This window comes from Ischnura elegans, chromosome 6, assembly GCF_921293095.1.
Source record: "Ischnura elegans chromosome 6, ioIscEleg1.1, whole genome shotgun sequence".
Classification (NCBI taxonomy): Eukaryota; Metazoa; Arthropoda; class Insecta; order Odonata; family Coenagrionidae; genus Ischnura; species Ischnura elegans.
Window position 1 is genome coordinate 69180258 of NC_060251.1, and position 26297 is coordinate 69206554.

Sequence of the window (26297 nt, forward strand, 5' to 3'; positions counted from 1 at the left end):
GGTGACTTACAACTATGGGCTATGAGGGAAGGGTATGGAAGGAAGGATGGAGAGAAACCCGACGTCGGCAAGAGCCTTCTCTTAACGAAAGGCACCAAAGGGCTTAGCGTCCCGTTCGATATACGAAGTACTGTACTTGAATCCCCCTTCACAAAGTACCGAAACGGGGATCAGGCAGTTTCAGATAATTATTCGCCATCGCCTGGATTTGAACAAAGTCCCACATGGTTGGGAGACAGCAGTCAAACTATCTTACCAACTCGATCTTATTGAGCATTTGAATTTTCCAATCTAATCCACTACGACTTCTTAGCGTCCCATCCAACAGGCGAGGTGCTCTACGTGAAGCGCCCTTCACGAAGCACTTAAACAGGGATCGGTAAGTCTATGAAAAGTCCTCTCCATCGCCAGGATTTGAACCAAGGCCTACAGGGTGGGGAGACGCAAGCTATCTATTCATAAAGCTATCTCACTAAATCGATCTTCTTGAGAATTTGAACCTTCCAAACTAATCCACTACGCCTAACCTACCCCCTGGAAACTGGAAATGTTTTTTTTCTAAACGTCTCGACGCCTTAACCGAGGGGCTTCTCTCCAGGTGAGATTGACGGTTATGTGCAAGATGGGAAGCGATTTACGTGGTCGTTCCAACCCACCCTCCCGCTTTTCAAATCGTTCGACCACATCATCCACCCTCCCACCATCACCTGACCACCCCTAACGTAGGGGAGGAGTTAGATCGGAGGGCATCACTATTTCGCCTCGCTGCCCTCCTATGTTTTTTTTCCCGTTCGCGCCCCGATTCGGCTTTGAGTGTGGGTGAGGAAGAATATAGGCGAACCCTCCACGCATATCTCTTCCTATTTCGATCCGTGGCTCAAGACGGTCGGACGATAAGGGTTTTCATCTGTTCGCGGAGCTGATCACCGGTGGCGGCTCCGGGACGGCTGCCGTCCGCGACCGATCCTCCCGGGCACCGGGCGATGTTAAATAAGCTAGCCGCTTTCGACGATCCCGGTACGTTACACATTAACTTCTATCCTCCGTGGTTTCTTAAGACGACTCATCGCTCCTGATCATCCGGTCCTTTTTTTATCTCTTTAGTAATTTCTTTTTTTAAAGCTTAAGCAATCATCTTAAAATTTTCAGGGTACACAGTCAGTACACATATGTCAAGTGTTCAGGCTTCTCTTGGTGGAACCATGTATCTATAGTGCGAAATAAATCGCTTTGTAATGTTCCACAAAAACTTTTATTGTTGCGACCCTGGGTTTCGACTAGCATATAGTATTCATCAAGATCGATAATGACTTGACCTTGATAATGGCCATATACTAGTTGAAACCCAAGGTCGGAATTATAAAAGTTTTTGTGGAAAATTGCTAAGTGATTTATTTCGCAAAATACATAGAAGGACTCAAAGTATAGTGCGAAATTATAGGCTCTGTACAATCCCACAATGGTTTTAATACCCACACGGTTTCAACACTTCAGTGCCTCTCTGCTTCTCAGGACTTAATCGCCGCTTTTTTTTATTCCTTTTACAATTTTTAAGTAGCTATTACTATTCCATTGATATGCAGCAAACAATTGTTACACTGGGCTATTTTGACCTACTAATTACTGCTGGACAAATGTTCTCACAACTCTGTTTCTCAGGACTTAATCACTGTTTACTTTTATTCCTTCATCAATTTTCGAGTAACTAACTAGTCCGAGCATATGTGTGGCCATACATTGTGCACCAAAAAGTATTAATTACAGTTCAGTCTGTTTTTTTTTAAGTGCAGCGGGCTTCCATAAGTTGATAGTCGAAGTTCTCTACATGCAGAGAGGGACCCTTTTTAACAATTTCTTGTGTCTCAAAAGTAAAAATTTTGCATCTGAGAGAATGCTTGGGTAAAATGTTCAAAGTTCAGATGCAGTGAAATGTTGATTAAATTTTATATATTCTGAAAAAATCTCAAGATGTTGGCGTAACCTTTAAGGAGGTTGGACCGAAAGATGAAGTATATGTATTTATGTGATTTTTATTTGATTTCCAAAATTTGCTCTTCTATCTGTATTTTAATGAAAAGGGGTGGATGGATGCTGAAAGCCATGTTTGAGGGGATGATGTTTAGTAGGGAAGGAATAAAAAGGCATAATTAGAATGATAGGCAATTCACCTTCATGTGCGAAAAATCCACAGAGGAAAAATCATCCGCATTGACCAGGGTCCCCCGATTTCCGGTCAAGTGTTTTAGCCAGTTAAGCTACCGAAGCGTCGTCCATTCCTGTGGAAATTTGTGGACACTACCGCGCAAGGTGGTATGGACTGCTGAGCATACTGTTATGATGCCACGGGCAGTCCAAATCGTGCGCTCAGTGCCACAGCCGGAGAGAAAAGCCCGAACTTTAACCACATAGAGGCGATCGCTCTTGACTAATTTAAGAATGCCACGACTAGCTACAATGATATATTTACGGAGTCACCCGAAAAGCACAAATAGTGCGGAAATCCTAGTCAAGGCGAATGATATTTTCTCCTTGGATTTCTCGCACAATTTGTGGATAACTGCGTGAAGATGCCACCGTGGCTAGTCCCGGTGTTCTTAAATTAATTGGCCTTATTACGAACTAAAGAGGGAAGTTGACTGTGGAAGGGCAGACAGGCCGCAGCGATTCGCAATATTCTCCGTGTGAACTTCCCTTAACCGGTAGAACACTTAATAATACTCTCTTGAGTCGTAGAGGGAAGATTAATTGTCATGAAGATTTACCTACGGAAAATCGTAGAAATTTCCTCCCTCGTAGGATATTTTTTTTCTTCTCTGTGGAAACATTAAATCATGGTTTCTCTAGTAGTAGGACCCGCCCGCCACTGTGACGGTGTGGGATTCCTCATTCCTTCCCTTCCACTCGTAGGAGGCGTCGTCGGGCTCCTACCGCTGCGGCACTTCCTTCCTTTCTCCTTCCTTGTCCTCCCTCTTCCGTGGTGCAGAGGTGAAGAGTGAAAAGCTTATAGACCCTTCCCCGGGAGTGTAACCCCGTGAGCCCGCCCTGGAGTCTTGTTACCACTGTCATGACGATTCAAGATAATCTTAATATTCGGGAAGGCGTATCAACGTTAGTTGTCAAATTGTTTAGTTTAAAATATTTACTGTTTTATATTCCATTATGAATGGCTCTAGATTTACAGTGAATCTAAAGCACTCATCATCATTCGTCAACAATCCTAAGATTGGTTTGACGCAGCTCTCCATTCCTCTCTCCTATCCGCTAGCCTTTTCATAGCGACGTATTTCTTCTCGTATAACATCCTATATAACTCGTAATGTGTTAATGAAATTTACGGTTTCAACAAATCAGTACCACTCTGTTTCTCAGGACTTAATCACCGTTTATTCTTATTTCTTATTCAATTTAACTTCCCTAAATTTTGCTTATGGAGTCAAGTTAAAAACTCCCCCAAATAGAAAGTAATTAACGCTTATCTATCCCCGAAAAGTATCTGTGCGTTCAAATTAGATTATATCTACCATGGTTCGTCTTTTGGTTGGAAAACTGTTTTTGGTTACTGAGACTAGCAAAAGGATTGATGTGGATTCGCCTTCTTCCTTGTAATTTCATTCCTTTTAGAATAATTAATAATTGGAAAAATATAATTATAACTGAAAACTGATTCCATAAAAAAGTGAAATTAAATGAAATCGTCCAATATATTTTAACGCTAGTGACTATTGGAAACTGTTTTATTTATAATTACTCATCTGAAATTACATCATTCAACGATGAAGACTAACCTTCGTTCAAAATCTCAGTCGCAGTGATTTTTATTGGAAAAAGTATCATTATATTTAGTGAGGAATAGTCATCCCATGGCTTTAAAACGGAAACTCTGATCCTCCGGACTAATGGGCTCTATGTCCGTTAATTTGTAAATTTTTCTCCGCTAAATGAGTATTTAATATAACATTTCGTACTATAGAAAGGATTCATATCGTATGAGAAGGTTCGTTATCATTTATGCAACCGATTCTCGGAAATTTCTAATATTGCATTGAAAAACTGTTATTATAAAACCATGGTAATTAGCTTTTCATTACTGCTACACTGAGATAGCTGATTGATGTTTCCTATAATTCGGCTACCAATATAGCGCTACTTATAATTCCTTACAGAAACTCGTTTTCTGGCAATAGAGTACCTGCAATTCGATAATTTCAGCATGATTTTTTTTATTTTTATAGGTTAAATTCTTTTACGGTAGAATGAGTATTGCTTAAAATTTGTATGGTGGTGACTCTTTTCTTATGGTCTCAATTTGTATAAAATATTGGAGACCTTTCTCAGTTTTACTATTCGAAAATGATAAAGCAATATTTGTTCTGAATCTTATCTTTGTTATGAACGGAAAACAGTAGGGAACTGTAAAATTAATAATTTCCTGTCAATGAAGTGCTGATAGAAGAAGCGTTACTCCTCGCTTACGGTAATTTTGGTTAATATTTAAAACACATACTGAGGTTTTTCAAATGTATTTCTTTCAGAAAGAGTCATGTACCCGAGAAGGCATCGACCTCAACCACTTCGTCGCAGTCCATTGGTTGGTGGAACACCAGTGACAGAGGAAATTGCTATGGTGAATATAAAACCCTCAATGAGTATAGAAATTGCATCTAATGTTCCTAATACTTCAATATTAAATTGGTCCTGGTAGATAATTATGTTTTTACTTTTCGACGTTTCAGATGTTTTGCTCTAGAATTATTATCATTGCGGCAGTCACATTGTTTTAGAACTTTCACGACTAAAACATAATTTATTTTTTAAACATTTTTTATCAATTTCTATGGTGAATATTTTACTCCTAATTAGTAAAGAAATTTCATCTTATGGTTAGCATACTTCAATATTGAATTGGTGCTGGTTTATCGCTGTTTTTTTTTAACTTTTCTACGTTTTCGATATTTTGCTCTAGCAATATTATCATTGTGGTTGTCACATTTTGGAAAACTTTCATGAATTTAATGTAATTTATATTGTGTAATTTTTATTCAGAGGCTAATATTGGCATATTACTCCATATGACAGTTCATGAACTCCAAGGAAAATTCTTCTTTGTGATGGGAAATTCTTTCCGATACACCTCGTAACGGTTTAAGTTTATTCAGCGTCGAAACGTGCCTCAATGTCCAGCGATGTCTGAGTGTATGTGATCTAAGACCTTCCTTTTCGATGGTCATCGATCATAGGGCGGACTTTCACTCTAAGAAAGCTTTGGAAGACTACCTCTTCGAACTCCAACAATAAAATAGGCTATTTATTTCTCGGATTTTAAGTTTGTTCAGTTATGCTGTAATACGTCAGTTTTTTAAAGGATCATAAAGCTCGCCTATTTAAATATCTGTCACTTTTATTTACATTTTCTCTGTAAATTAGGTCTCTAAACGCCGAATACACTGACTTCAATTAGTTGGTTGGAACAGGGTTATATGGAAAGGAAAACTATATTTGTATTATGTTTAGGGGTTTTAAACTTTAGTTTTATTTCTAACTCGACAGCTTCAACAGTAATGATATTGACTGACCGGTTCATTGATTATATAAAAATTCTGACTTTGCAAATCGAATACTATAACGCCATTTACTCCGAAGATGAAAGTTCGGCGTGGAAAAAAAAACATCGCCTTATCCTAGTCAGGCTAAATGATTGTTTATTCATGAAAAATTACCATTATATTTATTAATTTGGCATTTTATTTTTTCCATTGAACACCGGAATTTTTACTTTATTTTAATATAATTCCATTTTAATAAAACTTCGTATTTTAATGGTTTTGTCGTTTACTACGTCCATTTTCACCTCTTCAGAGTTTAAATTGAATAAATTTTTAGTATATGAGGAATTTTTTATCCGCTTTTCATCTAAAATGAAATATTTTCACCTGTTTTCTAAACAAAAAGAGTTTATGATGTATTAAAAACGGTGATTGCACATAATTAAGAAATTACACAGGTGATACTTGGAAAAATCGCAGGTGTCAGTCTCCAAGGTCCCGTTAACGGTGTGTTTGACTTCAGGGGATGTAATGCATCACAATCCGTTCTGAATATGTTGCACACTCAAGAGGGGAATAGCAATCCTAAGAGAAAAGTTTTTGCATACTATTCCTTGAATATCAAATATCGTTTCTGGTACGATGTGGTCATATTTCTTATCAGTATTTAAAGAGACATTGTGTAGTTTTCCGCAGAAACGTTTATGGCAGCATGATATACTAGGCCAAACTATGCTTAGTGTAGCGCCGGTTCGCAGGAGAAGGATATTCAAAATAACGTTCGCTCACTTCGAGGTTCAAAACACAACTCTTTATTCTCTCTCTTTTACAACGGGCCCCAAAAGCCCTTCTCCCGTTGAGGGCTTCACGCCCCCACCTCCTGGGTTTCCCCCAAGAGTCCTTGTCCTGAGCAGCAGACAGCGCTCTGCTACACTGCTCCCTCCTTTCAAAGGCGTCGCGCCCTCGCGACGGTCGGCATAGCTGGAACCTTCGCTGTCCTCGGATCTCGGAAAGTTGGCGCCTTTATCTCCTTACCTCTGAAACGAAAAGAAAAGAGACCACCCCCCCGGAATTACTCCTTCCTCAGAGCCCGGCTTGAAACCTTTGTGGTTCTCTTGTAACCCGTCTGGGATATCGCATGGTCGGCTCAATAACCGCTTCAGCTGGTGGCTCCTCTCTCGCTGTTATTAGTGTCACATTGTCTGTTATGATTTTCCCCGAATTTTCGGTGCGGCTCCATATTTCTTCCGATATCAATGACTCTGCCGCTCCCGTGTCTATTAGTATCTCGACGGGGATCTTCGAAACGGATCCGTGCACCAGGGGCACTGACTCGGACAAAATTGTCCAAATTTCCTTTGCTCCGCGTCCTCCGACGCCCTCGAGCGGTGAAGTAGTGTCTCGGGTTCCTTTTTCGTCTGCGGCCGAGAAGGTTACCATCTCCTCGGCCTTCCGTCGTTTCCCGAGAAGGAAAGCCGTGGGCATTCGGCCCTCAGATGGCCCTCCTCGCCGCACATCCAACAGCGCGGCCGATCTCTGCGCCTCACACTGGAATTAGGGCGCCGCCTCTCCGGAGCGGGAGCGGGGCCGTGGTCCTCACCACTCGACATAACCATCCCTCGTAGAAATTGCACCACCTCTCTCATTGTCTCTGAGTTCTGTGTCAACGCGGCCTCCACTCTGTCCTCGCGACCACACCCTCGACTATCCACACCGATATCCTGTGACCTGACGAGCGTCGCCGGCGCCAACGCATTCACTACCCTGGTGGATGACTCGGCGAAATGGATTGCCTCCATCTCGATTGCAACGCCGATTGCTTCCTCGAGGCTAGCAGGTCTCGCCTGCTTCACCCACACCCGAATGTTCCCGTCGAGCCCATCGAGGAAGCGGTCGCGCACTACGGCCTTTCTCGCATCCTCGGGCCAGGAAGGGTATGCGCGCCGAGCAAGGCGCCCAAGGTCCGTGGCAAAGGCGGCGATGTCTTCTCCGGGGTTGCGCGCCCTTTGGACGAATCGCGCCTTTTCCTTCTCGCTCGCTTCCCTTGGGTTGAAGCGCCGCCCCAACGCCTCCCGCGCCTTTTCATAGCTCCCTCTGTTTTCCTCCGGCAGATCACGAAACGCCGAGAGAGCGTTTCCTGTGAGGCAGAGTCTCAGGTAGAGCGTCTTCTGCTCCTCAGGCCATTTATTTATTTCCGCCACTGTCTCAAATTGGAAGACCCAGTCTTCCCACTCTTCCGCACCACTAAACTTCTCCGGCATCACCATACCCGCCATGGCTGCCGCCGCCGAACCGCACGCAAATCTCAGGATCGAGAACACAATCCTACCGACTGCGCCAATGTAGCGCCGGTTCGCAGGAGAAGGATATTCAAAATAACGTTCGCTCACTTCGAGGTTCAAAACACAACTCTTTATTCTCTCTCTTTTACAACGGGCCCCAAAAGCCCTTCTCCCGTTGAGGGCTTCACGCCCCCACCTCCTGGGTTTCCCCCAAGAGTCCTTGTCCTGAGCAGCAGACAGCGCTCTGCTACACTTAGTGAATCAATGTTGTGGAAAAAATTTGAAATGTATCACTCTAACGGTATTAAGAAATTCCACCATATCGTGCCGGAACTTGTACTTTATGAGCTAGTAATAACGGTTCCCTGGTCCAAACTTTGCTACGCTCAAAATTCATCGCCACGACTCTTGCCATCTGCCCATTATCATATCTAGAAACATTGACCTAGGGTTGTCCGCAACTACCATATTTGTGTGTTTAGCATGTGTGTTGCGTAGCTCTTCCTTCGCCGATTTTTGCGTTCGCTCATTGGCAGCCAGTACCAAATGCACAGGGAACTGGATCAGAAATCAACAAACTTGTGGAGCGGTGAATATCAAAGGTTATGTTATTCAGGATGACCACCTTAAACTGTCGAACTGTCGAAGAATATCGCAGTACCTGTAAATTTAATGGAATGCCAGGGCAAATGAATAGGAAATTTCGAGAACTCGTCTTCACGGTATGGTATGGTATTTGTAGGAGGCTACCAGCAGCTGAGGTCATTTGCGTCATGAGGGAAGGGTGTGCAAGAAAGGGTGGAGAGAAACCCGGCGTAGGCATTAGCCTCCTCTTAACGAAAGGTGCTTAGGGGACTACGGCTGAACGTCCCATTCGACGGACGGAGTGTTGCGCTTGGAATGTCCTCCACACAACATTCAAGCAGGGATCGGACAGTCTCTGAAAATTCTCTGCCGCCGCTGGAATTTGAACCTCAGCCTACAGTGTGGGAAGCCAACACACTAGCTACCACATCTACCCGATCCCATAGTCTTCACATTAAATTCACTTGCAGCATTGTCCTTGCCTTCTTTTCGCATCCTGTACGTTGCTGATAGCGATTCGAATACCTTTATGTGGTCACTCCCATAGTGGGATTGATGCAGTATCCCATTAATTTTACTTTAACTGCTCAAATTTATGAGTATTTTCACAATTTCTGGCATTTTTTTTAACTTCTCGGTCAAAGTTGTCCCTAATGTCAACACGCTTAATAACATTGAGTAACGTTATTATAAATAAAATTACGACACCTTAAGGTCTAATATTTGTATATTTGATGAAACAATTATTAAGTGATTACTAGTATTTTAAATTTGCTTGCGTCTCAAATATTAAAAAAAATGGGTGAGATAAAATAATTAATGGGTAAAACCATACATTTTGAATTAAAGGAAAATGTTTGCACTGTTTTAACTAACGAACCATGAAAATTTGAGGGTGATATAATAATTTTTAAGCGAATAGCCCGTCACCAAAAAAGACAGGCATAAGTTATACGTCCAACGCAGCCCGTAGCTCTCTATATATAACAAGCGTAGTGATAACACGTCTGATGCCAAGCAGGTAATCAGGGCGAATGAGCTGCGATTGTCCGAGGAGCAATTGTCTCCATGGTAGCATCATTGTTGCTGTGCGATGCCCCAGTTCTTGGAATCCATTGTGATTAATGATGGGTGCTTCTAAGCGACTTGCTTCTGAAATAATTATGGCCTAAGGGTAGTCATAAACATAAAATTTGTTTCGAATGATGTAAAAAAGGTGTGGTTGATGATATAGTCCGAGTGCAACATTGTTACAATACCAAAACATATTTTGACATCGAAGAATGAATCCCGAGATCATACCAGTTTGGGGAAAAGGTAATGCAAGCTCCTCGTCGTCTCCTCCCTCGTCGTCCATTTACTCCAGATAATCTCCATCCGAGATTTTGTCATTATCAGCGTGATCCCAGTGGCGCAGCGAGGGGGAGGGGTTTGGGGGATAAAACCCCTCCCAGAGCTCAGATATTTTTAATGAAAATATTTTAACGTGAAAAAATTTATAACTAACTTAAATTAGGGGGACGAATGGCTCACAAACAAAACATCAAACGATCCTCACAGCTGTAAAACTCACCATTTTGAACAATTTTTCTTAAACATTTTCTAGGAAAGGGCCCCCGCACTTCCCGTTTAACCTGGCGTGTACTATATACCCCCCAAACCCTAGAACCCACCAGACTAAATTCCTTGCTGCGCCCCTGCGTTAGCGCGTATAAACTCGTATGTAAGAATATTCCTCTTTTTGAATAATGCCCTCTTCACTTGGGATCTTATACTGACCGTTTCCTTTTTGCTTCGACCATCGAGGTCACTCGGCTGCCAAAATAACAGACTTCCTTCACCTTTTTAATATTTTTGTTTCCTTGTTTAACCTCGGTCTCCTCTTCCATTTAAGAGCTAACAAATATCTTGTTTTTATTCTTATCGAGTTCGATCCTTTACTCTGCCATTTTATTTTTTATGTTTATCAGAGGTTTCTTTGGATCCGTCTCTACCTCTGCTATGACTGCTATGTCATCCGAAAATCTCAGCCGATGGAAGCTCTGTTGCTTTAATGTTAGCCGCGAGAGAGATTTCGTATCCAACGATATCCCTTCCTCCCACCTCCACAACTACCTCCGCCAAAACCGTCGACTCCTCGAAGGTTTATTGCTTTCCCGGTGAATAGTCTTCGTAAAATGTTCTCGGGATCGCCACCGGGTCAGGAACCGCATAACTACCAACGTTTCGATGTCCGACACGGCCATCGTCCTCAGGGCTATGAATCTCACTCGACACTCACATCCCTGAGGACTATGGCCGAGTTGGACATCGAAACTTCGGCAGTTATGCAATTCCTGACGCAGTGGCGATCCCGAGAACATATTACGACGTCCACTCCTCTTCCAGGCATTGGCAGCAGTTATCGTAGCTCATACCTCAGCCTTAGTAACAGCGTAATCGATGCGCGACCATTACTAACTAAGCAGTTATTTGGGTTAAATGAGTTTCCCAAGGAACTGTATCCTTGGTTGTACTGTGGTGCAAGCAACTGCCACTCATTGTTTCAGATCATACTCTCGGAATAGGTGGTGATGGATGAAGGGTGCTTTTAATCGATTGTTGCTACTGATGAGATTACGATACCAGGGAAATCATTGGAATCTATGGGAGTAAAAGAAAATGAGACAAATCGGTCCCTGGTCTCCGCGGCCGAGCGGTCGCCGGACTTGTTGCACAAAACCACACCATATATTTATACAACCCGATTTTTCTCGCCAGAAAAAAATTTCATGACGAGAATTTACCGGGAGGACTTGGAAATAAAAAAAGTATAGTAACAATTTCAATAGAGACCACGGACAAAAGATAAGTTTAACACGGTATCCCTTCATTTCTAGATAGAAAGACGCACGGAAAACTCTTTGCCTGCACCAGAGATGGCAATAGAAATTATACGAAAGTCAAAACCAGTAACATTTCAATATTTTCGTTCCCGGGAGCGAAATGTAGAAACAAAACGTTATGGATTTAAACCCGGGGAGCTAAACTGAGGGTGGAAACGAAATCGGAGTCAAAACTTCTTCGACTTCGAAACTAAACTAAACATCTTTGACGAAACGAAACGCAGATAATGTTTCGCACCGGAGGGACCACGTGCTTCACCTTCGAACAGTTTAGTTTCCACCCACACGCCGAGTACGAAGTATGGTTGAATGAAATAGAGGTTCCACCTACCGCTACTAGATGCATGGGACACTCATATTTTTGCCACTAACAGGAGAACGGTGAACGCAGACTGGCCATTCTTGCATGTCCAACGTAATGGGTCTAAACTATTCCCTATTATCCCCCTCCATTCAACTTCTCACCCGGTGGTAAACCCTAGAATTATTGGTGAAATCTTCTCGGATGATCGGCGACGATATCTTATTGCCACCAAATTTTAGTATGACAGCTTACTATACCTGTTTCGACTCTTGCACAATCATCGTCGGGTACTTGAATGAAACACGTGTATTACGCTGTCATAATAAAATTTGTGGGTTATATGATATCTTCGTTGATCATTAGATATTTTCCACGAAATCTCTCCTCAAAAAGTTTACTATATTAATAATTTTCGGGTTTCACACCGGTTTTGGGTAATTGGCAGGAATGGCAATAGAAACTAAAAGAAATTAAAACCAGTAAAATTTCAATAGTTTCGTTCCCAGGTGCGAAATGTATAAACAAAACGAAATAGATTCAAACCCGGGGAGCTAAACTCAGGGTCGAAACAAGTTGGAGTCAAAACTACTTCGGGTGGAAACTAAACTAAAACTCTGGGACGAAACGAAACGCAGATAATGTTTCGCACCGGAGGGACCATGTGCTTCACTTTCGAACAGTTTAGTTTCGACCCACGCACCGAGTACGAGGTATGGTTGATTTTGAAGACTTTTGGGATCAAAACTTTTAACTATGAGCAGCGTAGTTTCGATTAATTTAGTTTCTGTCCTGGGAGTAAAGTTTCGTTCCGGGTCGAAACTAAACTCCTTGGTGATTTTAATTTCGTGCGGGAACGGAACTAAACATACGCCTCGTAATTTCGTTTGCCTCCGGGTCGAAACGAGACATTTTCGTTTCGTTTCACTTGCCATCCCTGGTCAGCACCCGCCATCTATTATTTGATGCTCAATAAAAGCGACACAGTCATTAGCCATGATGAGATATCCGGCATTGGAGAGGAAACGTTGGCAAATTTTAAAATCGTGTGTTATCCCAAAAGGCGTTAAAATTGACGAACATATGTATTGGAGTAGATATTGCTTTGGAAAGTGATGATGACTAGCGTAATCAGGGACGAATTAAGGGCGTAATTTTGGAGGAGGAATGGGCTGTAAAAGGTATCACAATTTATTGTATTATTTCTGTTTTAAAGTGCATTTTGTTAATATTAGTAAATGTAATTTTTTGGATGGTGACCCCCTTGTAGAACCCTAACTGTGCGAGGTGAGGGGGCTTGAGTACTTCATTTAAGGTGAATGACATACCTGCGAAGCTTTTAGCACTTTGACGAATATTATTAATATTATACCCGGAGATCAGTTGGTGGCTAGAGTATTGGCTTCCCACCCCGTGGGCTCGGATTCAAAACCTGGCGGTGGTAGAGAATTGTTAGATTGCCACATATTCCCTGCTTGAATATTGTGTGGAGGACATTTCAAGCGCAACACTCCGTCCGTCGGATGGGACGTTTAGCCGTGGTCCCTTTGGCACCTTTCGTTAAGGGCAGGCTAATGCCGACGCCGGGTTTCTCTCCATCCTTCCTTACGTACCCTTTCCCTAATGGCACAAATGGCCTTAGCTGCCAGTTGCCTCCTCGAAATACCATACCTTATGCTTCATTTTCTGTCGATTTAATAGTATTATTACTTGTAAGAGGCAACGAACAGCTTAGATCTTTCAAATGTTGATGGAGGCTTTTGCGGTGTGGTGCAGTTGGCATATGTTTCAGGGTTATCCTGCGCGTCAAGTCAAGAAACTGTCATCAAATATATATTTGATGACAGTTTCACTGGCGTTGCGGCAGGCTTGGTCTTCAGGATTGAAGTGTCGAATGCAAGATTTTGATCGTCTCGAATAGGCTTTGGTTTTGACCAGGTGCGTCCAGATTGGCCATTTGTGGAATAGTGTCTTACCAATCCAGATGCTCCTTCATGGAGGGCATTTCATGCGCAGCACTCCGTCCGTCAGATGGGCCGTCAAGCCGTGGTCCATTTTGTGCCTTTCGTTAAGAGCAGGCTAACGCCGACGCCGGGTTTCTCTCCATCATTCATTCCATACACTCCCCTTATGGCGCAAATGATGCTTATCTGTCGGTCGCCTACTCCAAATACCTTTTACTCAGGGGTGTCATGGTGCCGGAACGCGCCGAAACGCCGTTCCGGCACTGCTTAATCAAAGACATAATATTAAAATGACACTTTTATCAATTTTATTGCTTGAAAATTTCTAATACATACATTCGTAGCGAAAACAAAAAATGTAATGAATTTAAATAATAACTTGTAATAAAAAACACACAGAGTAATCGAAGGAATAGAAGGATCGACAACATTGCTATTTCCACGAAGTAAGTTATTGACACCGACCATGATTTCGTTACAGAGTACAGAAACAGAGTAACGAAACCATGTTCGGTGTCAATAAATTACTCTGAGGAAATAGCAAAGCTGTTGATCCTTCTATTCCTGCGATTATGGATTTCCACCAAGTTACGCCCGCTACTATCAATTACACAGAGTAATATTTAACGTGTAAAAAAAGTTAAGGAAAGTGCGTTCCGGCACTGCTAATTTTGCCATGATGTCACCGCTTTTTACTATTCACCACAGGGTTTGCGTCGCGTGGTGTTCGGCCACTCGAACGCTCCGTCGCGTAGCGAGTGGCTGCGGACGGCCATCGTGTTCCGTGAGCCGGACGCGGACCTCTCGTACGGCCTGCGCCTCCCGCGCAACGGCACCCGCTCCCTGCTGGCCGCCGTCCAGGCGCACGTCATCAAGCACCTCATCTTCCCGCCGCCACCGCCCAGGCCGCATCCCAAAGTCCCCGGAGCCGCGCTCAGGTGAGACACGACTGGTGGAACCAGTGGCGCAGCGATGGGGGGGTTTTGGGGGTTAAACCCCCCCCCCAGAGCTCAGAGAAATGCTTAATTTTAATCTATTTTACTTAATTGGATTGATATTACTAATAGAATAGTGTAAGGGATAATAAAATATCCCTCAGAAAGCCGTAAAACTCACCATGTTGAACAGTTTATCTTAAAATTCCGCAATGTATTAATCTCGCACCTACCGCTTATCCTGGTGGGTATTCCATACCCCCCACACACCCCAGTATTGGTTGCACCTAAACCACCATCCCTCCCAGCCTTAATTCCTGGCTGCGCCCCTGGGTGGAACAGGTGAGATAAATAAGTGAACGTTCTACGGCCTTTAAACAGCATAAAGAAAATCTGTGGCTTTTGGTCTTCCTTCACGCGGACGGTCGTCAACGTTGAAATGACCGTCTTTGAAGTGACGGAACCAATCACTGCATGCTGTTTAACTAATAGCAGCATCTCCGAAAAATTTTTGGAGCCCTCGATGCGCTTCGACCGCCGTTTTATTTGAATTAAATGAGAAAATCAACTCTTTCCGCAACTGATGGTTACTTGGCAATAACTCGGACATTTTCACGCAACAATAAAGATTCCGCGTCGGATAATTTGCGTGAGATTTGAAATTTTGAGGCGTTTCAAACGTCATTTTAGCCTTATCAATCCATCAAACATTGAATTTTTGTAACTTTTACTGTCCCCTAAATTAAATTTTTAATTTTCATGTCATTGATACGATTTTTCGGTTTTTCATATATTTTTACGCTCGCATATCACAGCTTGATACAGGTTTTGATGCTCACCTATCACAGCTTTTTCGATAATGCTGAAATAAAAATCTTTAAAATTTCTGGTGTATAATTTTATACGACCGGTTTCTTCGCGGTGCTACATCTTCTAGTTTTTCATTTCATCTTGAAGCAAGTTTACGAAGTCAAGCCGCAAACTATTGATTTTTTTCAATTATCTGGAGAATTGATTTTTTCAACAGTCAAGCTATCTTAATTTCTTGTATTGGTTTCCTGAGGTAGAGGGAATCATTTTCAGTTGCACATTTCTTGCACTTTTCTCTGTATGTTAGTTACCATTCACTCCTCTTGTGACGATGACGTAATTGGGTAAAGCCGAAGGCAAAGTTTTGCCCGCTGTGATTGATCAATCAGAGGAATTGCCGAGTTAATGGTATCTAAATGTGGGCCAATCATTCTGGCGTGTGACTTCGCCGTTCCCTAATGGTAAACTCTTGCGTTACTTCGTGCTGGGAACGGAAGAAGATTAAACACGTGTAGTCACCTTACTATTTCAGGTCAGTTAATTAACCAAAGTGAGTGAATAGGAATCAAAGCTCATCATATGAATTTCTCCAAAATGCTAAGGATGAATGGTATAGAATACCTCTGCCTCCTGTATAAGTGTGTAAATATTTCAATAATGACGTTTGACCGCTTCATCATTAGCAAAATAATTAAGATTTGTCTTTGACCAATTTGGATTTTTTTGTCCAGATCATTTCGCCGTTGTGCTTGTCATAACTTCAGAGAAACTTCCTTACTTCTCTCACTTTTTAATTTTTATCAACTTTCTCAGTCATTCCTATTTAAGTAGAATTTTATTTTCAGCGTCCGCAGGTATATGTCACCATTTTAGGGAAAGAAATGCGATATAAAATTTTACGTGATACAAGTGAAATTAAGAATGTACATTCTGGAAAGTTTTTAGTAATTTAATGGTTCTTAAGTTTAAGTAAGTCAAGTCGAATTCTTGGTTGATCATGATCGTCAAAATTTTATGAATGTTATTCCTACCTCAACAATGATCATTAATCAGCTAAAGATGATTACGTCAAAGATGAAAATTTGTATCTTCATTATTTGCTTGTTTCTTGCTGAACGTCAATTGTTACCTAATCGAGGTGTAGGGCTTACTTTTGTATTATCTGCCAGAATACATACTGCCCGCACGGCTTTAGAGTATATCTGTGTGCACATGCTCCAGGATATGAAACAGGGGGCGCGGCGTTTCTCGCTCTATCCCAGGAGAATGGGGTGTGAACGAAATTGCTAATTACTAAAAGAATTCGGTGAAGTTAACTATGTAGAGATAGTTAAAGATAAAAATAGTTTTCCTCGAACAGCCATTCTTTCAAAAGTTTATAATGGAAAAATACGTAAGTTGCCACCCACTTTTCATGAGTTCACGATGACATTGGAGTATTGGTTCATTAACTGGCTCAAAGAGAAGCACCACTTGAAGAAAATAATTCCTTACTATAGTGTTAATTATGTGTGAGACCAAAGCCTTAGACTGACGAGTAGCGAAGTGATGAATTGCTTGGAAAGAGTTGACAACATCATCTGTGAAAGTGTTGAATTCACCGATTTTTTGCCGCGCATAGGTCTAGAGCAGTGGTGTCATGGTGCCAGAATGCGTCGGAACGCCGTTCCTAATATATGTATACATTCGTTACCAAAACAAAAAAATTGTAATAAAATGTAAATAATAACTTGTAAAAAAACACAGAGTAACATTTTACTTCTTAAAAGAGTTAAGGAAAGTGCGTTCCGGGGCTGCTGATTTTGCCATGACGTGACTGGTCTAGAATAGGTGACGGATGGAACAATGGAATCATACCAGTCTGATTATTTTTCTAACTGCACCATAATCCACATGTTAAAAAGTTTGTGAGCAAGCCTAACAAACAAGCTAACCATCTTATCCAGTAGAGTGTTAAAATTCCATAGAGGAAAAATTATTTGCCCATGATAGGGATTCGAACCCAAAGCTACTGGTTTCAGCCATGTGGTCAACCTCATGAACAAACAAGGTTACATTTTCTCCTGTGGATATATTTTGCCAAATCCAGGTTCACATCCCGGTTTGCGAATGACTTTTCCTCTCTGAAGTTTTCGCAGTAAAAGTGCATTTGCAGGATATACTTCTTGCAGGATAACCCCTGGCTACTCCATGCTTATTTCCATGAATAATTTTCCAGTTTGACTGGAATTCATTGCAATACAGTGCACCAGTGCATTGCATGGGATAGACGGCTTCCATTTTGCTGAAAAGCTTGTTTGAGAGAATGATAAGGGGGAAAATCAGGGAAGTTTCATGTTTGACTTGCTTTGAATTATCAGTACCACATGATTAGTTCAATGAAACATTGTTATATTTCTTCTAAATTTACTGGAGCATTACGTGTTTCATTGTTACATTAACATATGTACTCTAGTGCATTGAAGCAATAATTATATTTATATAATAAACATTGTTATATTTCTTCTAAATTTACTGGAGCATTACGTATTTCATTGTTACATTAACATATGTACTCTAGTGCATTGAAGCAATAAAACGTATTGAGCTCAAATAAATTCAGTGAAAATAATGCAATGTGTTATTTAACTAATATTAATAACTTCCACCACATCGTGCCACATATCATACAAGATTGCCACATAAATTCATGATTTTCATTCTGATTCACTCGCAGGGCCCTCCGACCCAGCGCAGAAAAACAGCAGGAGGCACTGTGGCAGTCGCTGGCAGATATTATTTGGCGAGCAGGCGAAAGGGCACGTGGTATTGTCTGCCTCTCACCATGTGCTACAACGGGAGGGGAAGGGGCACCCTCATACGTTGCACAGAGCTCTGTATACTTCCAGGACGGAGTCACTGAGAGGGTAAGACACCTGGTACCTTACCTTAACACTATTTTACATCTTAAATCACTTACATTGTAAATTTAATTCCTTGGAATGGTGAATTCACTCTACATCTACATAGAACTCTGCAATTCACCTCAGAAGGTATTTGGCAGGGAGTGTTTGGGCACCTTAGATACAGTGTCATAGCCAGGAATTTTGTTTGGGGGGGGCGGGGAGGTGGGGGGGGGGGGGTCAAAAAACGAAGGGGAAAATTTTTAATAACAGGGTACTAAGTACAGAGAAAGTTTCAAATTAATTTTAACACTTTTCATGGTCAAAAAAACTTCATTCGTTCAAGAAATATTTTGTAAATTCATGATTTTTCAATATTTTGTTTTCTTTTATGAAGGAAAAGAACTGTGTTTTTATATTTTGGGGGGTTACAGACCCCCCCTGGCTACACCGCTGCTAAGATATTATTTTGGTAACATATCGAATAAAAAAGGTTTTTCTGGTCCACTGATTTTTATTCTCTCCCCCAATTTCTAATCGCTCACTCCTCCATAAATTTGACAGATTAGCTTGCATCATGTGTAATTCTACCTTGAAAATAACAGTTTTTCAAAACCTAGGTTTGTAAAAAAAAATCTCTGGGCTAGACACACATTTTTCAGTCATCATGCTACCTGTTGCACAGTTCCACAAAATATACCCATCCCCTCTTAAGTTCACTAGCTAATTTCCTAGTAGGATTAAGTAGGTATTAAGATGTAGGCTGCAGGTGTTTGTATTGCAGCCTTGTTTATTGTCTGGGGGAAAATCCAAATTGCTTTCATCATCGGGTTGGCTAAGTATTTCTCTTATTTTATCAATCATGTCAGATTTGGAAATAACATTCCAATCTAAGATAGTGTCCTCCGTATATTGCTGAAAGATGAATTAAATGCTTTTTTGTCAGACTTGAAGCACCTCATGCATATACAAGAAGCATGCAAATGAATATGCATAAATAATGTGCTTGAAAGAGTTCAGATTTTATAACTACATATGTAAATTGTATGCACGAATTGCATAATTTTTTATTGTTTCCTGAAAAATATGCTTTTACCTCTCAGTACACATATACTTTTCTTTACTATCATGTTTAAACATTTCTGGTTAGGCCAATGTATTTAGAGACATTTCGATTAGAGTATGTTTCTTATTAAAATGTTATTCAAAGTCTTATTCACTCATGCTAGTCTCTTCCTAACCCCCCATCTATATTGTTGTTTAACCATGCACTGTTCAATCCCCTCTGTCTAACAAAAAATAAATTATCTTGTTCCTCTTTTTTCAGCTCAGAATTTTTGAGTTCCATGTGAAAGAAGACCTGGAGATTTTTCTCAAATGTTATGCATATATTGTAAGTAAACAATTTAAAAACTAATTTGATGTACACTTAATTAAGGAAATGCTTCTGCCTCAAGTTGGGAACCTTACTTGCAAATTTAGAATATATTTTGAAGGTATGTTTGCATGAAAACAGTTGCATAGAAAAATCAGTTTATAGCCATAATCATGGATTATATTATTAATTTTTAAGTTTGTTTGATATAATCAGGGAAAGCCAGCCATTTTTCATCACCACCAGGTTTTGATCCTGGACCCACGAGGTGGGGAGTCAATATATTATAAGCAAATGCAAAAACTCAATTCCACATTGTAAATGTTAAGTTAAATATAGATTGCTTTTCATCACTAGAGATTATAATAATTCTAAGTTTTAATGAATTTAACCCTTCAGTTTCAGGAAGATCCTGGCCCTGGAGCTCTCCTATTACTGTACAGTGCAGTCTTGTCAAGAGGTTTGGATGAGTATGTTTGATTTACAAGTGTTATTGAGATATTTTGTGTCATTCTACTTTTTTCTTCAATAAGTTACAATGTTTCTTCAAATTTTCGATAAAAAAATAGTAGAATTACAAGTCTTTTCTTTATGTTCACGGATTACTTACTTTTGAAAACTTGCAATTACCTCAGGAATTTTATGGTATCCAAAAAGAATATATATAATTCAATCCCACAATCCTAAAGGATATGTTATAAGCATTTATTAAATGTAAATAACTGTATCAGTGATGTTGAAAATTTTCACTGTGACTTATTCAATGCAGTTGCAGATATATGTAAAGTGGATAAAGTGACTGCTCTCCCCCTGTATATCCTGGAAGGACCAAGAAAAATAGGAAAGAATAAAATCAATAAGGTGGCTCTCCAATGCAAGTTTTTACTTCAGCAGCTCAAGTTACAATGCCTAAAGATAATTGTAGTATCTAAAAGTCACTTGTCTGTAAGGAGGTCACATTAATTGTGAGAATCATTGCATAGCACCAAGATGCTGTGGAGAGAAGTGAACCACTCCCCTCCCTAAATGATGACCGTATTACGTCCCTGATCCAATGTAAATTGTGGAAGGATAGTTATATGCACATATATAGATGTATGATTTGTAATTAAGATGGATGAGGTAGATATGTAACACTGCAAGTCCTCTTGATGATGCAGTCACAGCTTTAGAGGTTCTGAGATCCTATTTATGGAAATTGGATTTCTGATCCTTGGATTTTCCTTTGGATTTGATGAAAATAGTGGATACCCTCAAAGGTGTACCCAGGATCATAACTGAGGGGGGGGCAAGCCATGGGATTTATGAGATTATTTCCTTGAAAAAATAGTTTTGTTTTAGTAACATATTTTATACTAACATATGTCATTTTTCGTGGGTTTAAAGAAAATTTGTTGGATACTCTCCTTTCAATTCAGTACTGATTTTGCTTAAAGACTTTTGCGATTTTTGCCTCTAGGGGGGGCCGCTGCCCCACCCCCCCTGCCCCACCCTGGTGTCAACATTCATCTTAAAAGCCATTTATTTACATGTTTCAGAGTGCGAACTGATTTGGGAGAGGAGAGGTTTTCGCTGCTGTCTGCAGTATCACCCAATGCACCTACTCCTAGTGGACCGACATCTAATCAGGTGATAACCCGAAGTGGGCGTACAAATGTGTACCCAACATCTTTACATTAATTATAATATACTGGGAATGGAATGGGATTATTTACTGGGATGCAAAATTATAATGCATGGAAAGAATTTGGTAGGTGGAAAGGAAAGATGAGTTACAGCAGAAAATAAATCCTCCCCATTGAGCCATTCATTCATAAGTTTAAAATGGGAAAACGTGCAAGTTGCCACCTACTTATCATGAATTGGTGATGTTCAGGTGCGTAGCGAGGTGGGCTTTGGTCCCTCATGAAATATTTTCTCTTCTGGTGACCACCCTTGATGCTAGATAAAAAGGTGAGCTCTATGGCCTCAAGGTCAACTGGGAAATGAAAAAACTCCAATGGCCGTAACAGGGGACCTCATCACAGGTATAAACAAAACACTGTGTTAGTATGCTGGAACGGGAATATTCGCAGCAGTGACCAACCCCAGCCTCTCTACCGGAAACCCTTCACAAACACTCGTTCAACTATGAAGAAACTTTCGCGAGGGTTTTGGGGGACCTCACTAAGGTTGCTTCCGTTGAATAAACTCATACCCAATCACTTGCTTAACTCCGAAGGAACCTTTGTGAGGGTGTTGGGGGACCTCACCAAGGTTGCTTCCGTTGAATAAACTCATACCCAATCACTCGCTTAACTCTGAAGGAACCTTTGTGAGGGTGTTGGGGGGCCTCGCTAAGGCTGCTTCAGTTAAGAAATCACACACACACAACACTTACTCCGTGGGTTATACTCTGGGAGAATTTGCTCGAAGACCAGCGATGGAACTGCCACCTGGAGGGTAGAAGCATTTTGTTTTCACCTGTGATGAGGTCCCCTGTTACTGCCATTGGAGTTTTTCCATTTCCCAGTTCACCCTGGATGCATCTACTGAGGAGAGCCTAGGTGCATCTAGTTTCTGACAATACTTTTTGGATGGAGTTACATTCCTCTAATAGGCAAGGATTGAATCAACTTTCAGCATTTTGAAAACAAAATGTGTTGCTAATTGAATGAAATGCTTGGTTTTTCTGTGAGTTCTTAGCAAAGTGGGTTGTCATTTTCCTGTTTGAATGCACTTTTTGTTTTTGAATTATCATTCTTATTGCTACAATGTACACGTCATTACTTGTTTTTCTGAAAGGTCTCCTCTACACAAGGCTGGATCCAGGATTTTGTTGTGGGAGGAGGCACAAGGGTACCCCTTAATTCACAAAACTAAATGAATACAATGATAACAGGATGGGGGAGGGCACATGCCCCCCCTGTATCCGCTTATGCCTTTATGTGTATGTATATTCTATTGCTTATTGGAAACATGCCCTTTAAATTTCTATATATGTAGTCTTTCATTCCCTCAGCTCTCTAATGACAAGAAGCCCAAGTTTCCTGGAGGTCTCCCACCAACAGCTGTCATGCCAACTGATTCGTCTGCAGAGGAAGGCCCAGAATGCATTGTGGCTCTAGCATTGACGGGAAGGGCCACACCATACCTACACAATGGAGTCATCTATGTTGGAGATGAAAATACTTACGTGAGAAAATCTGCATACATGATAGCTTCTTGGTTTAATCTTTCAAAGTACATACATAAAATATCTCATAAAACCTTATTATCTGTAAAGTTAGACTCTTTTTTTAATCTTAAGAAAATAATAACATATTCCAGGTAGATGCAGGGTTATATTTCAGCATTTCCTGTATAACATTCAGTAGCGGATGTGGAAAAAACTGAAGGGGCGCCCAAAATATACCTTGAGTTACCTTTACTTTTATTGTAATGACAAATAAGTCACATGCAAATTTTAAGAAAGTTTTATTTAATCCGACTATACATTTATACAAGACAGTGCCATATTATGATATAAAAAAGTTGTGGTTCTGCAATGTTAGGCAATGTGGGTGGCTCCATAATGGGGGGGGGCATATGCCCCCTGCATCCCCCATATGTATCTGCCACTGATTACATTTCCATTTTTCCACACAAAATTTTTGTGGGTATATTTTTATCTTTAACTCTAATCCAATATGTACTTATGCTGAATTACGGGACAGGTACACCCAATGTCTAAGGTGTTGAGAGTGCAAAAGAGATCTTATTGGAAGGAAATGGATTAGTTATGTTTATATTAGATTTGTGGACCTCATTACCTGCATTGTGAGACCAAGGTTCCAATCTCCATGTTAGTTGGTTTTCCCTGTCAATTTTCATAATTTGGCTTGTTGATCTTATTACCTAAATTTATACTTTAAACAGGTATTTCCATAGCTCAAATGCCAATTGCTTAGTTCTCTCTCACCCACACAATAATTCAACCCAGTTTTTGATAGGTTAGGGTAGAGCTCAACTAGGACTGAGCCTCAAGGGAGACAATATCACACAAACAGGGTTAGGGCAGGGGGCCAGTCCCTTTCTGTGGGCCACCTTGCTCTTTGAAGTATGTATTTACTTGGGAGTATCCTGAGGGTTCAACCTGGATTTGAAGCCTGTACTCTTTGATCAGCAGCCAAGCACTTTACCAACTAGGCTACCAAACTTACCTGTTAAAGCCTATACTTCGTAAATTCTTGCTTCAGATATTCATATATTAATTGCTCCTTACATATGAATGGCAGACAGAATTTTTTTTTTTTTATTTTTTTTATTTTTATTCTAAAACCACCGGATACAGCTCTCATTGGCCATTTTACACCGGGGTGTTCAACGTATGTAACAGTAAACGTACACAAACAACCATGCCCTGGACCGGGGAAACCTACCCAGGCGGGACTCGAACCCGCGACCTCTTGTTTGGCAGGCGAAGACGTTACCCCGCCGCCACCGAGGCCGGCCGAATTCAAATTGATTGGCATGAAGATACATTTACCTGGGTAATAATCAGAATATGAACCTTTATGTTACAATCTTTGATGGAGACTAATGTGCTTCACCCATTACCATGAGCTTCCTTAAAAACTTCCAGAAATTTTTTTAGAGAATACATAGATAGCACTTTAGTCTGACCAGAGGAAAGGAAGACCTGGGGTGGGCTCGTGGGGTTACTTTCCCAAGGGCTGGGTCTGTAAGTCTTCACAGTATGGTATGGTATTAGGAGGAGGCGACTGACAGCTGAGGTCATTAACGCCATGAGGGAAGGGTAGGTAAGGATGGGTGGAGAGAATCCCGGTATCGGCATTATCTTGCTCTAAACAAAAGGCACCAAGGGGACCACGGCTTACTGTCCCATCTGATGGACAGAGTGTTGCGCTTGAAATGTCCTCCACACATCTGGATAGGTAAGAGACTCTTCCACAAATGACCAATCTTGACGCCCCTGGCCAAAACCGAGGCCTATTGGAGCGATTTAGGCGATTGAAGCCTAACGATGCGTCCGGGGTAGGGATAGGGATGGAAGGACTGGACGGGAAAAACCCTCACCGCTATGGAAGCGACCAGGGCCCACTACTATAGACTATTCACTTTATGTTTACGGGTGAGCTTTTGTGAGAGCCCGGACACTCTCGAATGGCTTTGCTGATAGGGGATGGATAGTACCGAGAGAGAGAGAGGAAGAGTGAACATAATGTTGCCAAATGTACGTAGCCGCCTTACTTTGTCACTGAAAACGTGTGAGTCATAGGTAGCCACAGGTATTTTGGCCCCGGTGCCGAGACAATATACCCACTCATTTGGAAGGCATTGCGGATAATCCTTTCACAGAAGCCCATGACATTGTCAGCTACCATGCCGAAGGAGACACCGTTGGTGGAAGGCATACTTGGTCACATACAAGGAGAACGCTTGAGGTTTGGCAAAACTGCTCCACGAGCAGATTCACGATGTTCTCTTGGTGGAGGACTGAGAGCTACTCACTGAGGCCACACCTACTGTTTGCTGATTGGCAAAGGCAAAGTCGCATGTCGAGAAACATTCCCTCCCCTCATCTCCTCTTGCTTTGGCCACACCAGCTCACCCGCAGAGATAAAATGAACAGAGTATAGTGAAACCGTGATTTAATGTTTAAATCTACAGAAAGGAAAAAAATTTCCTATGAGGAAGGAAATTTCTACAATTTTCTGTAGATTGTAGTCTGGCCGCCAATGAGAACCTAAGGGGGACTCTTTCAGGGTTACAACCTCCAGGGCCAGGACCCAGTACTACAACTGATACGCTTGTGCTCCCGGAGAGGGGTGTGGAAGGGAAGGGAAGGGAAGGAAAAAAAAAGAGGCGCCTATGCGATAGGAGCCCGATGACGACTTGGGGTAGGGATAGGGCTGGAAGGGAGGGAAAGGAAAACCCTCACTGCTATAGAAGCAACCAGGGCCCACTACTAGCAAAACCTGGCTCAGCCATTAATGTGGCAACGATTTTGGAGGATTTTCCTATAAATAAGAAAAACTTATCGATCAAATCGTTGGATTGTAGTCTGGCCTGTGGCCCTGACAGCAAAAAATGTCTTGTGGCTGGAATTCTGTTCTTAGTAAATATTTCTCCAGGCAATCAGTGTGTGAATCCCTGCTGATAAATACATTCTTTTGCCATTTTAAGGCTCGTCCACGCTATGGAATCCCTTGCAGGAGCGAGGTGGGTTTCTTGGTTTGGCGTGGTGATGCAGATGACGCAGCAGCTGCAGCCATGGCATCGTCAGCACCCTCTTCGGCATCGGCACCACCTGAGGATGGGCGGCACCCAGGTTCGCGCCTCAAGACACCATCACTTCCCGTCTGGGTCACCTTCTGCGGAGGACATTATGGTGTCGTGTTCAACACAAACCGGGAACTTCTTAGGGATTACCATGCTGAGAGGAGGTTAAAAATTTTAAATTCGATGAAGAAGCTCATAATAGAATAGATATCAATGATAGATATTACTCAGATACTGTGAAATGACTTTGTAAAGAAATCCTACAGACTGCCGAAATATGTTCGTCAACACATTCAATGTGGGCCCGATTTTCGTGAACGTCGTCAGAATAGGGTAGTTTCCTTCATCAAAGAAAACAAAAGGCATTGATGGCGATTCGTTACCCACCATTAGTGTATTCATAATACACAAATTATTTGGTTTTTGAAGTACCGGTTTAGACGAATGGCAAGGGTCAAATTTTATCCTCAT

General features: G+C 41.4%; 1 protein-coding gene across 2 annotated transcripts in view; it reads left to right on the top strand.

Annotated features, from left to right (window-relative positions):
* The window catches only part of LOC124160328 (inactive ubiquitin carboxyl-terminal hydrolase MINDY-4B), a 48806-nt gene that overhangs the window by 20171 nt on the left and 2338 nt on the right, over positions 1-26297 (top strand). Inside the window, exons 1-9 of one of the 2 annotated variants that reach the window (XM_046536159.1) lie at positions 909-1017; positions 4533-4624; positions 14269-14498; positions 18022-18211; positions 19515-19580; positions 19962-20032; positions 21101-21191; positions 22564-22737; positions 25731-25990. In XM_046536159.1, coding sequence (XP_046392115.1) covers positions 984-1017; positions 4533-4624; positions 14269-14498; positions 18022-18211; positions 19515-19580; positions 19962-20032; positions 21101-21191; positions 22564-22737; positions 25731-25990 — 1208 coding nt within the window. In that variant the 5' untranslated portion in view covers positions 909-983. Of the gene's footprint in view, positions 1-908; positions 1018-4532; positions 4625-14268; positions 14499-18021; positions 18212-19514; positions 19581-19961; positions 20033-21100; positions 21192-22563; positions 22738-25730; positions 25991-26297 lie in introns of those variants that run through there. The other variant, XM_046536158.1, reaches the window with a different exon arrangement.